A 13,597-nucleotide genomic window follows, 5' to 3' on the forward strand; every position below is an offset into this window, starting at 1 on the left:
TAGGAGATTTTTACAAAGTCAGGCCAGAAGGACTTAATCCTCAAAGTAGAAAAGAGTGTTCCATATGGACAGCCCAAAACAATGTGAACCTGGTAGAGGCCCCAGTACCAAAGATTCTGGACTACATACATACAGGGCTAGCCTGTAGCTCTTAAATCCACCTGTCAGCAATATGTGCATGCCACACAGCAGTATAGTCGCATTCAGTTTTTTTCACAACCTGCCATGTTGAAATTCTTCATGGTTTTCCTTCATACATGCCTTCTGGTTAGAGACCAGACACCCATGTGGGACCTCAGCATCCTCCTCCTATAGCTCAGAGAGCCTACATCGAATCATCATTAGAAGGCTGTGACAGGATCCCCAGGGTAAAACCTGGAACTTGGGTACTGCTGTGCTCCCTTACTCTCCAGTCTGGGCTATCTCTCTCAGTGCTTTGCTAGTGACAAGTAGCAAACTGCTCCAGGTACTATCATCACTCAGCATGACCGCATGTGGAGCCCCACACCAAGTTAGATTGCGTGAATGCTCCCTGAGCCACTCACGACTCTCTGAGAAAAGCACCAGCCAATTCACCCCAGCTCCCTGCCTTGCACCCCAGAACTGTACCGTCTTGCCTAGTCAGGCTTCTGACCAGCATAAATTTATTACCCAGTCTACCCCTCCCTCAGTGTGGAGAGGGCACACACAGCCTTTGTACCTGAGCCGAGATTTCCCAAGCACTTCAGTCAAAACACAGTTTTAGATGAAATTATAAAGCAGATTTATTAACTACAGAAAGATTTTAAGTGATTATAAGTGATAGGCATAAAAGGTCAGAGATAGTTACCAAAGAAAATAAAAGATAAACGCACATTCTAAATCGTAAACCTCATTATACTAGGCAGTGTTTAGATCAAGCAGTTTTCTCACCCCACTGGATATTGGTTTTTAATATACAGGCTTCCATCTCAAGCCTGGGACCTAAAGATATTTACTTTGTATATTTTGACATGCGATGTTGACTATTTACTTTGATAGTTTATGAAGTTTTAACTTTCTGAATCTCAACATCTATTGTCAATGTGTGAGCCCCCATAATTTTGCAAAATTGTGAATATAAATAGATAAAAATTAGGGCTGCCAATCTGACCCTCAACCTTAAATATGGTGATCAGTTACACTGAGCATATTGGCAAGACCCACCACCCAGATACCTTGGAAAGAATTCTCTGTAGTAGCTCAACCTTCCCCATCTGGTGTCCCATCACGGGCTGTTGTAGAAACTTGCTGCTAGCAATTGTGGAGCAGCTGCTTGCCACAGTAGGCAATCATATACCATCCCCTCCATAAAATTACCAAGCTCAATCTTGAAGCCAGTTTGGTTTTTGCTCCCACTGCTTCCCTTGGAAGGCTGGTCCAGAACTTCACTCCTCTGATGGTTAAAAACAGACATCTAATTTCAAGCCTAAATTTGTTGATGGCCAGTTAATATCCTTTTGTACTTGTGTCCACCTTGATGTTTAACTTAAATAACTCCTCTCCCTCCCTGGTATTTATGTCTCTGATCAATTTATAAAGAGCAATCATATCTCCTCTCAGCCTTCTTTTGGTTAGGCTAAACAAGCCAAGCTCTTAGGGTCTCGTCTCATAAGGCAGGTTTTCCATTCTGCAGATCATCTTAGTAGCCCTTCTGTGCACCTGTTCCAGTTTGAATTCATCTTCCTTAAATATGTGAAACCAGAATTGCAAACAGTATTGCAGATGAGATTTTGCTCCTCCAAAAAAAATTTCATTTACATTACAGTTCATGTTTTTTAAAATGAAGGGTGTGATATATAAAATGATTTTCTCCTTTTCATGAAGCATCAAATGGTTACAAAGACACAGGTATTTAATTATAGCTGTAAAATGTGAAGCATCATTGTTCAACCCTTGTCAGCTTTCTACTTGTCTAGGTGGATAAAGTAACTTTCCAGCATGATGGAACAGAGTGGCTTATTAAGCTGTGGCTAACATAGAAAAGCAATTGTCATGTGTGCCATCTTTTAAAAGTTGCTGAGATGAAAGGTTATAACAGTTGGTAACCTGAAAATTCATTTGTACTGAAACTTGGAATCTAAATAAACAAATGAGAAAATAATTAGGTGCAGCGGTGGTGCTTTGGAAACCAACCTGAACGCTTCTCAAGGTGGATCAGTGTAAACTGTGCTTTAACTGTTTTTCAAGGGAAAATCTACAGTAGAAACAGTTATAGCTATTCCTTTTGCCATTGTTCTACAAAATGAAGTTGCTTATGAACTTTTGAGCTATTTAAACAGTCACTTATAGCATCTGTGTCTTATTGTTTTCTCTGCAGCTTACCCAGGTGACCAGTAAAGTTCTCTCTGAGGAGCCAAAAAGCAGACAGCTCATGACTTCTGATCAGGACACTAAAGTTGTGGCTGAACCGCAGGTGCAGCAAGTACAAGAAGTTAAAGACAGTTCTCATCTAGTAAGTTTTGTATTAAATAAAACATCTTACTTAGTTACCTGAAACTATCTAAAGTAGTTATTAAACAAATACACTGTTTTGTTTAGTGGTCTTTAATACATATTGTATCCCAGAAAATTTTAATACAGGCAGTTCATGGCATCACAACCAAAAATACTGAGAAATAGCAGTATGGGTGGCTGCATTTCCACAGCCACTGGAAATTCACTTTTATAATACAAAGTTGTTTCTCAGTCTTTAAGTGGTATGCGCACTTAGCATACTAGTAATGCCAGTTGGAGGGTTTTTTGAAAAAACAAATTTTAAAGTTACCAACCCTGAAGTCAGTAAAGAGTACTAGAACCTACAAGTGGGGAGAAGTTTTGTAGGAATAGATCTTAGTGGTATCTTTAACTGAGAAGTGTTGGGAACTTGGCTACAAATTCCCATTTTATATTGCGTAATGAGTTTTGCAGTCAAAGCACTCTGGTGGATTGCACAAAATGCATGCTGCTGTGAAGGATCCACTAAATGGCATCATGGGGTTCTTTTGGATTTTGGCAAAATGCATGATAAATGTGGCTTGTATACAGATTTACAGTGACAGTAGCAAATGTTCCAAATAACTTACACATTTGGGTTTGTTTTTTAATAACCAAATGGAATATTAGACTTTTTGCATAAACAGGACTTATATTTTAGTTTCTCAAATTATTTAAGGAAAATGCTTTAAAGAAAATACTGCCTTCGGGACATTTTGAAGTAATCTGTTTCAAAACATCTCACTAGGGCAGGGGTGGCCAACCCGCGGCTCGCAAGCCGCATGCAGCTCTTTGCTCAGACAAAAGCTGCCCTAGGGAGAAGAGGGGGAGTGAAATTGATGAGCTGCCCCCAAAATTGACAGATCAGTGGGAACTGTGGGTGGGTAGAGAGGAGGGGGAGTGAAATTGACGCACTGCCTGAGGGCAAGGTAACTGTGCTCTTTGTCTCTCACTGGTTGGCCACCCCTGCACTAGGGCCTTGAGGTGTATTTATGTTCAGTACAATGTGTTATCTGATGCATCTTCTCATATCACTTAAAACATGCTTTGCTGGAGTGTATAACAAACATATCACCAAACCACTTTAAACTAGTGCATTCTGCTTTTCTCACTTCCACTAATTACAGACAGTTCTATTCTCTAGGTTTTCCTGTAACGGGGGCCTAAATGGGGGTTGGGGATCTTGTTTCTTTTTAGTTGAGTCACTTTCCTGCCTCGATTCCGTTCTGCCTCAAACTCAGGTTTGGATATTTCTCGTCTTTAAAATCACAGACAGGAACATGTTGAACCCAATTGAGAGTGATGTTTCAGATGTATATAGCTTTTGTTCCATGCTAAAATTGCCTCTCCTCAGAATATCTGACTCTAGAGAACAGCCAAAATGCCATTCTCGAGTTGCCTGCCACACACACTGATATTCAGCACAGTCTATTGCTTCTTGTGGAGATCCTACCAGAAACTCTAAGACGGCAAGAACCCAGCTGCCAGAAGCTTACTGGGATGTGCTGAATCATTCCCTAGCCATCCTGGCTATGCCCCTCAAACAAAGGTTATGCAGTCTTCTTTCTGCTAGTTCAGCCTCCCCTTCACAGAATGTTTGTTTGTTGGGAAGCTTCTGGAATAGATGTAGACCTTGGCAAACATGACTCCTTGGGTACTGGTCTGGAGACTCGAATGAGCCAGTGAACCCACAGAAGTTTGTTTATTTATTTATTTATTTATTTATTTTATTTTTTAATTCTGTAAAGGATTATTCTTTTTCTCAAACAAATGTGATGACAGTCTTCCTCTATGAACACGGTAAGATCAAAACTTATGGCGCACATTGAACCGTTCTGTAGTTTGAGCAGCTAGTCTGCCTAGTAGTAAGTAAATTAAGATTAAATTTTTTTGTTAATTACTGCGGCTAGCCCAATTTCCCTGCCTAGAAATGTGGGTGTGAGGCAAGATTGCTTATTTTAACAGGGAGTAGACAGAATGAGCATGTTCACTGGGAATTTCCAAAATTTATTTTAGTCTGGTAATGGCTAAGGCTGTCTCCATGTGGGGTTTAATGCAGTTTTTTTATGCATGTTTGATAACTTGCAATACATAAGTATCACCAATAGCCTGCACACAGGATGCCTGTTCTGTTTTCAGTTTGTATGGTGTGAATACACAGAGAGAGAGTAGCATTCTCGGGGGGATATCCCATGTCCTTTTATTTTACAGTTGAGCAGTGTGCATTATGGGTTTGTTTCAGTGTGACTTATGGGATGCAAAGTGCAAGTTAAGAGGATTTGGATTTTAAAAATCCATGTTCCTGCTGTTTCACTTGTTTCTTTTTTGGGTGAGCATTTTTTGCTGTTTTCGAATTGCTGTCTGCCAGCATGGACCAAGAAATCCACAGTGCTGCTATGGTGGCAAGTGTGAATATGCAGAAGCTGACTGGGCTGTATTACAGTGCTCAGAGTCAGACATGTTCAGCTTTGGACTTCACTCACCTTACCACCAAGCAGAAGGAAAGAACATTTTAATTATCTGAGTAGTTGCAGGAAGGTGATTGTGTGCATTTGGCTGTTTTGAAAGGCAGATGGCGCTGGTTATAGAATCGTTTGGAAGCAGCAGAAAGAGTCCCAACTATTATAGCTGTGTTTTGCACAATATTTGTGACACCAAAGGGAAAAGCCTGAACGATGAGTGGAAGCAGAAGTGCAGAGATTTGCTTGGCAGTTTGGGCGGCCAGCAAGGTATCCTGTAGAGAAATACTTTCAGAGATTCCTATTGTGCATATTTGGAATCTCCTCGTTGATATATCTCTCAATATGTTCAGCTGCTAATTTGTGGGGGGGCAAGCTGGGGTAGATTTTGATCAGTGTATTCTGTTTAAGACTTGAAGTATATACTTCTGTAAAACTGTTTGAATTATTTTAGCTTTTAACTAAAAGCTTTTAGCCTTTAAACTGATATTATTATGAGACAGTACCAAAGCCAAAAACTGTTTTTATTGAACTGATGGATAAATACCTTTTTTATTTGAAAATACATTTACCAAAACAATGACCAATAAAAAACAAAGCTTTAAATAAAACAAAGTGAACCAAACTAAAAGTGCAACAATGCAAACAGAGGGAAAATAAGTTTGCAGGGGGAAGAGGCTTCAAGTTAGGTATAGGTCTTGCCTCTTGTATTCGGGGGTTCTGGTGCCAGAGCTCAAAAGTTCTGGGTTCTTGGAGGGCAGATGTTGGACCTGAGAGGGGAGTGGCCTCTGCAACAAGCGCTGCATGGATATGGCAGAGAGGAGTTGCTGCTAATGCCAGTAGCCAGTATTGTGGCCCATCAGGAGCATGTTAGGAAAGCCTTCTGGCTCAGGATTGCATCCGTGAGTTGCCTCTGCATATCTGTCTTTTACAATGCTCTCCTTAGCTATGGTGATGCTTTACTTGACCATTGCCACAATCTCCTGGGAGAGCTGCATTTCTTTCTTCTGTGTTGTCATGTACAGCCTCCATCTGTCAACGTGATCATATGGGACTCTGCCATGAATTCTCCAAACATCTTGTGCCTAGAGTCTTACTTTTTTGCTCCTTCTAGTTGGCCAGCCTTTCAGCAGTATCTAGAGGTCCTGTCCTTGATGGTGGGTTGTGGGAGTATTGGGGGTAGGGAGGGGACACCTAGTCACTTATTGTTCATATTCCAGACTGGCCACGGTAGCCTTTTTATTTATTATGCGTATTTGACTTTACCCTCTTACCAGTCTTGGGGAACCTCAGAGATAAGTGGCCTGCATGTGAGGAGGTGCTGGGTGCACTAGGATTTCTATCTGCTGAATGTTTGCTGCTGTGCTTTAGTAGATTGTGTTGTGGAGGGAGATGTGGTCCCGTTTTGTTTTTGCGGGTTTGTTTTAGGCCCTCTGATGTTGGAGGGGTTGGGGAGGCATCAGAGGCCAAGCGGAGAGTAATCCCCTTGTGCATACCCATTAGGCTGTCCTCGCTCTCAGTGATGTTACATTGAGGCTGGTGACTAGGAGGCAGAGCAGACCAGTGAGATATCTGTGAAGTTATTCACCAGAATGGTCCACCTCAGAAGTGCTGCAGGAGTGGAAAGGGCTTGCGAGCTGTACTATCAAGGGGAGGGGAGAATGACTATGCTATACTGGGGACAGATGGGCATGCAGCTATTCCCTATAATGTGCAAACCAAAATCAATGGGCTGATGAACCGGGTGTCATTTCTGGGTGGGACAAATAAGGGAAAGATAAAGAAAGATGGACCAATGGACTCTGCCACAGTCCTGAGGACTGATAGCTGTGGCTTGTCTGAGACAGAGGCCAGTCACCGAGGTGGAGCAGTCACCCATTTTAGAAACTGGTATGGGGAGGCCAAAGGGGCAGCATGGGCTGATGGGCAGAGGGGGGGGAGGGCTAGCTCCTAGCTCACATCTGTCTAAAATGGCTATGGCACCCGTAATAGAAGGTAGAAAGGCAATATAGTGCAACAATAATGTATTGTAAAAGTAGGTACATACACAGTGAAGTTCCCTCCGTGGAATTGGAATCTTTGGTTGTAGCCTGGCTTTCTCGCTGGGACTAAGCCTCAGTTGATGCAGGGCAGGAATCAGGATATGTTGCAGCAGGGCATGAGTGCAGCTGGTTGGGCACTAGGGCTTGGCATCCCAAAAAGATCCTGACTCTCAGGAATCAGCTCTTCTCTAGCATCCTCCCACTCATCCTCCAATGAATCTTGCTGGTCCTCTGTGGTGGTGGGGAGAGTGTGGCCAGCAGGTTGCACATGGTGTCTTGGATAAATTGTGCTATACTTGTGTAGGATCCTGTCCAGTTCATCATATAATGGACAGGTCACACGTCCTCTACCAGATTGTCATTGTCCCTCATTTTAATGTGTTTTCTCTTAAAATGCTTGCTCCTTATCTGGCACTGGTCAGTGTCCCAGTCATGGCCCCTCACAGGTCCAAAAGGTCTTGCCACAAGAGCATCCTTAATCAGTGGTTTTCCCCAAATGGCGATGAGATCCAGGGTCTCAGTCTGGCTCCAAGAATAATGATATAGTGGGATCCAGGAGCAAATGAGAATATTCTGGCTGTGCTCTAACTTTAAAGGGGAAAGAGGTTGTCCTGGGAACTTGACTTGTGTGCCTTCCCCTTCTCTGGTGTCAACAGACAAGTCAGTAATCATCAGCCTACAGAGCACTGTGGGATAGCCTTTGGAAGCATGGAGAAAGTGGTACGCAGCAGTTTGCATGCATGTGAACAATAGGCTGCACTAATTTAATTGGCAGTAAACCTAGTCAACTTGGCAAGAGGACTCCAAAGTTTATGGCAAATGCAGAGTTTGTATGCTATGATGGAATGAATCATGTATACAACCTTTTCAAACAGAATTAACTCTGTTTGATACTCTTAAAAACCCCATGTAGACAAGCCCTAGGTGAGGCAAAGGAATTTCTTCAGTCTTGTATCTGTGAAATTTCAGAGAATGGATATCAGTCAACATTTAATGATCAGTCAAACTACTTACTGTGTTAGGCTCTTTAAAATAGGTTGGAAACTGTGGAAACCCCATTGTTGGATTACTATTAAAACTAGACGAAGCACATGCAAATCTGACGTAGGAAATAAGCCTACTTTGGCAGAAAACTGAACTAGACTCAACCCTATCTTTAATGTCACCAACTTGGAGAGACTCCCATATCTTAAATAATTTGCTTTTAAAACCCCAGTATACTTTTAAATGAGGGTAATAAAATGGCAGTGGTGGAGTCAAGTGATTCTTGGTTTCAGTGACATGCCCAAGATCTCACAAGCCAAGATAACTTTGAATTGAATTTACATCTAAGTTGTAATTTTATTCTTCAACCACAAAAGAGGCTGCCTTCAATAGTGGTTTTTCAGGTGTTCTAATAGCAGTCCAATGTCAGTACATTTTGCCATTCCTAATTTTATCATTCTGTTGCTCGCTGTAGAGAAGTTCCTTGAACCAGGCAAACAGTGTCCAAGTTATCTACTGCTCGATAGTGCATTCTGTCCACCCAAGTAAAGTGTAGATTGTCTGTCTGTCTGTCTGTCTGTCTGTCTGTCTGTCTGTCTGTCTGTCTGTCTGTCTGTCTGTCTGTCTGTCTGTCTGTCTGTCAAAGAATATGTGACCAACAAACAATTGGAAATAGCAAAAAACTTGCTTTCATGGCAGCTGGCTGAGACAAGGACCAGTTTTAGAACGTGCGGATGGAAGCTTAACTCTGGGTGGATGGAGGTCTTTATCACCAAGTAACGGCAACTTGAGGAATATACTGGGATTGCAACTGTTGCATCTATTGGTGGAGTAGGTTCATCCTTTACCAAAGATTCTGGACTACTTTCAGACCCTCCTTTATGCTCCCACGGCATGATGGTGGCTCCAACTGCTTTTTTCATTTCTGTTTCAGTTAAACTGAAGTGTCATTTCCTGAGTGTGGACCTTCCCAGTCATTCATGCCTTGCTGAACTTCACTTTGGACTTGGGCAATATACTGTTCTTGGGTCTACCTTTTGAAGACCGTTCACAAGCTTCACCTGGTGAAGAATGTAACATCCAGCCTGCGAGATGGGGTGGATCGGTCTGAGCACATTAGCAGTGCTCCATAGACTCCACTAGTTTCTTTTTAAAGTGCTGTTAAATCACTTGATATTAATCTACAGATTTGGTAATACTAGGAGATATGGCTATTTTAAAAACCCTGATAGGTTTCTTTTCTGGGTTATTTGGGGTTTTCTTTACCCCGGGTGGCCTGTCCAATCCAGTTTGCCATGTCCAGTGAATGCAGTCATGAATTATTGTAATCATTACGAGAATCCCACAGGTACATTCTTTATTTTAACAGCTCTTCTCTATGTTAGCAAAGATATTAATTACATCAGTAGAGTAACAAAGCTCTCCTACTAAACAATTTAGCAGTAACCCTTTGTCTGCCCTCAGACAGTCCAAGTTCTGACAAGGATTTATAGTTTATCTTGAGCCATTTCCCTCTTGCACCGATGGGGAAGCCGTAGTAGATGGCTTTTTTTTGCACCTCAGTGGCTTAATTTCCTCAGTCAGAGATTAGTAATGTCTTACCTTCTCAGCTGCTATATCTGTGAAGTCTTTGTTCTATCTTCGAGTGATTGCTCATATGCATTCCAATGTAGGTGTGTGCGCGCCCAATGCACAGATTCCTGGAACCTTTTTCCCTAGCAAGCCCCCCATGGCCAGCTCAGGCGCCCCCTGGAGTGCCGCGCTCATATCGCGGTATAAAGGGCACTGCTGGCTCCGTGGGTCCCCAGTTCCTTCTTTCCGCCTGTGACGGTTGCTGGAACTATCGCCTCTTGCTGTGTGCAAGTAGCTCATTCCCTAGTTTTCATTACTGTTTCAAGTTGTTGTTCATTAGTTGTTATAGAGTTAGAATTAGTTATAGTGATAAGTTTAGAACCCCGGACGGGGTTCCTTCTACAGAGGAAGTCATGCCGGGTTCTACAGGCTTTAAGAACTGTGTCTTGTGCGCTAAAGCCTTTCCGATCAGTGACCCGCATGACCGCTGTCTCCGGTGCCTGGGCGAAGAACACCGTCGAGACAAATGTAGAATTTGCAAGTCCTTTAAGCCTCGGACCCAAAAAGAACGAGACGCGAGGCTAAAGGCAATTCTAATGGAGTCGGCGCTCCGTCCAGCTTCGGAGCCGTCCCGGTCTCCGGCGGCACCGAGTGTGTCGTCGGTGCGGAGCGCCCCCCCCATCGGCACCGCTTTCGGCACCGCAGCGGGCCTCGAAGGGGCCGAAGAAGTCGGCACGGCCCCTGGCCGCACCCAAGGACTCCCCCCGGCCCTCGCAGGGCGGAGGGAGTACGGAGACGCCCCAGCCAAGGGCCGTAGAGTCTACTCCGGCACCGGGGTCTCCGCGCGGGTTGCCTCCCCCGACTCCTGTGGGTGGGGGAGTGCACCCGCAAGGGCCGTCGACGCCGGAGGCGTTTACTGCGGCACGAGCCCTCATGGCCATGCCTACGCCTCCGTCCCCCCCTCGGCCGAGGGATAAGGGACCTGCGTCTCGAGGCAAACCTGCGCTGGGTGGTCTCGGTGGTTGGAGACGTTCCCAATCCAAGTCTCCTTCCAGACGGTCACGGAGGGTGGAGAGCGTCGGCTCCCCTCCGAGCTCCGACTCTAGGTCGTCGAGCGACTCGGCACCGCGGCACCGTGGGTGGTCCCGAGTCCATCGCCGGAGCTGCAGGTCCAGCTCTGACCTGAGTGGGGACCGGAATTTGGGCTCGCGATCTTCGGTGCGGAGCCCGTCCCGGCACCAATCCAGGTCTCTGTCCGCCGTCTCGAGGGGCAGCGGCTTGCATCCACCGATGGGTCGGGCACCGATGGGTCGGGCACCGATGACTGCGCGACCGGAGTCCCCTCAGCGTCGCCATCGGGGGGGGCAAGCGGCATCGCAAGTCCTCTCGCCGCAGGGGCAGGTCCACTACATCATCGTCCTCCCCGACCTCCTCGTATCGCTGGCACCGCAGACGTCGGCACCGGTCCACATCGTCCTCGTCGGACCGATCCATGCGTCGGCGAAATAAGCGACGTACGGGAGGCTCCGGCGACAAGAGGGCCGTGAGACTACAACAGCCTTCCCTGCAAGTCCCCGGGTGGACCCAGGCGCCTTGGCAGTGGCCATATTGGGGACCCTGGAATGCCCCTATGCCCCAGGGCTCCGTGTCCGTTCAATCTGTGGCGGCCCCCCTTACCCCCTCCCCCTAAGGCTCAGGAGCAGGGCTCGGAGGATTCGGACCCAGGGGAGGGACCCTCCACTGGGCCCTTACCCCTATCTTCCTCCTCGTCACCGGATGAGGCAGCAGCCAGGGATCGCAGGGGCCCCCTGTTTGACTTCCGGGCCCACCAGGACCTTTTAAAGAGGGCTGCTGAGAACTTAGGCATGGAGTTTACACTCATGTCTGAGGAGGAGGACCCCCTCTTCGGGCCCTCCACTTCTGTGGGGCCATCACGGGCTACCTTGCCGGTGCATGACAATGTCATGAAGATCGCGAGGAAGCTCTGGCAGACCCCTTCCTCTCTGCCTTCCACATCTAAGGGGGTTGACAGGAAGTATTACGTCCCCAAGGAGACTTTTGAGTTCCTTTATAACCATCCCGCGCCAAGCTCCCTGGTGGTCGATGCGGCTAACCAAAGGGACCGTCAGGGGAACCAGGGTAATACTCCCAAAGACAAGGAGGGCCGTAAGCTGGACTTATTTGGGAGGAAGGTCTACTCTACTGCGGCGCTGCAGTTTAGAGTAGCTAACCACCAGGCCCTCTTTGGGAAATATAATAAAAATCTGTGGGCCTCAATGCAGAGGTTCGCCTCCCAGCTACCCCCCGACCAGGAGGCGGACTTCTCCACGATACTCCAGGAGGGGGCCGCGGTGGCTACCGCTGCGCTGCAGTCAGCTAGCGATGCGGCGGACACCGCCAGTAGAACTATGGCCTCGGCGGTCGTAATGTGCCGCTGCTCATGGCTTCAGGCCTCTGGCCTCACCCAGGAGGTTCAACAGGCCATACAGGACTTGCCCTTTGATGGTCTGGGTCTGTTTTCAGAGAAGACAGATGACAAGCTGCATGCACTCAAGGACTCTCGGGCCACCCTGAAGTCCCTCAGCTTGTATACCCCCCAAGCCTCCAGACAGCAGTCCAGACCACAGGCTCAAAGGCAACCTCCGCCCAGACCGGCTCCTCGACCCACCCAGCAGAGGAGAGGTCGTGAGCGCTACCGCGGTCCCGGCAGAGGAGGCCGTCAAGGGCCCTCTGCGGGTGGCCAGCAGGGGCCAGCAAAAGGGGGTAATACTAATAAATGGTTTTGACCCAGAGCAGGAGGGTAGTACTCTTCCTTCTATCTGGGATCTTGACCGGCCGTTTGCGGATAGGCTTTGCCCTTTCCTTACAGAGTGGGAAGCCATTACTACGGACCAGTGGGTCCTGGAGGTGATTGCCAAGGGGTACACCCTCCAACTCACAGCCTCCCCTCCCAACACCCCTCCTGGGCTGTCCCCGACGGGGGATCCGGCCCTATTTCAACTCCTGGTCCAGGAGGTTGAGTCCCTCCTCTTGCTGGGGGCGGTGGAGGAAGTCCCGCTGGCCGAAGTGGGTCGGGGATTTTACTCCAGATATTTCCTAATCCCCAAGGCGAAGGGAGGCCTTAGACCCATTCTGGACCTACGTCGCCTAAATAAGTATATTAGGCGTATTAAGTTTCGTATGGTCTCCCTCGCCACAATCATTCCGGTCCTTGACCCAGGGGATTGGTATGCCGCCCTTGACTTAAAGGATGCTTACTTTCATATCTCAATATTGCCTCCCCATAGGCGGTTTTTGAGGTTTGTGGTAGCGGGACGCCATTATCAATTTCGGTCCCTACCCTTTGGGCTCTCCTCAGCACCCAGGGTTTTTACTAAATGTATGGCCGTGGTGGTAGCCCACCTGCGCCGTAGCGGCGTTCAAATCTTCCCTTACTTGGATGATTGGCTGATCAGGGGGAAGTCAAGTTCTCATGTGAGACATAGTCTGCTCCTCACACGCGAGTTGTGCACTAGACTGGGGTTGCTTATTAATGAGCAAAAGTCCACACTCACTCCGGTGCAATGTATAGAGTTTATTGGAGCCAAGTTGGATGCAGTACAAGCCAGAGCCTTCCTCCCTCAAACGAGATTTGAGGCAATGGCAGCCATCATATCTAATCTCCACCCGTCCCCCATGACGACAGCCAGGCATTGCCTGCAACTGTTGGGACATATGGCAGCTTCCACATACGTAGTAAGACTGGCACGATTGAGGCTTAGACCTCTCGAGAGGTGGTTGGCTTCGGTGTATGTACCGCACAGGCATTCTCTAACTAGAATGGTCCTGGTTCCCCCACAGGTGCTGTCGTCCCTCGATTGGTGGAGGGACCCGAGGGAAGTGATGACGGGCGTTCCCTTCAGAGAGTTTATCCCATCTGTGACGCTCATCACAGACGCATCCGATCGGGGATGGGGAGCCCACATTTCTCACAACCAGGGCACCCAAGGGCTTTGGTCACCGGAGGAGAGAGTTCTGCATATCAACGTACGCGAGCTCAGAGCGGTC

At 47.0% G+C, this 13,597-nt stretch overlaps 1 protein-coding gene across 1 annotated transcript in view; it reads left to right on the top strand.

Moving 5' to 3' along the window:
* LARP4B (La ribonucleoprotein 4B) overlaps positions 1-13,597 on the top strand; it is a 99,467-nt gene that overhangs the window by 39,553 nt on the left and 46,317 nt on the right. Inside the window, exon 2 of the mRNA XM_067542670.1 lies at positions 2,339-2,473. Coding sequence (XP_067398771.1) covers positions 2,393-2,473 — 81 coding nt within the window. The 5' untranslated portion in view covers positions 2,339-2,392. The remainder of the gene's footprint in view (positions 1-2,338; positions 2,474-13,597) is intronic.

The sequence above is a fragment of the Emydura macquarii genome, unplaced genomic scaffold (genome assembly GCF_026122565.2).
Source record: "Emydura macquarii macquarii isolate MOO-44397 ecotype Brisbane River unplaced genomic scaffold, CSIRO-AGI_Emac_v2 contig_719, whole genome shotgun sequence".
NCBI classification, from domain to species: domain Eukaryota; kingdom Metazoa; phylum Chordata; order Testudines; family Chelidae; genus Emydura; species Emydura macquarii.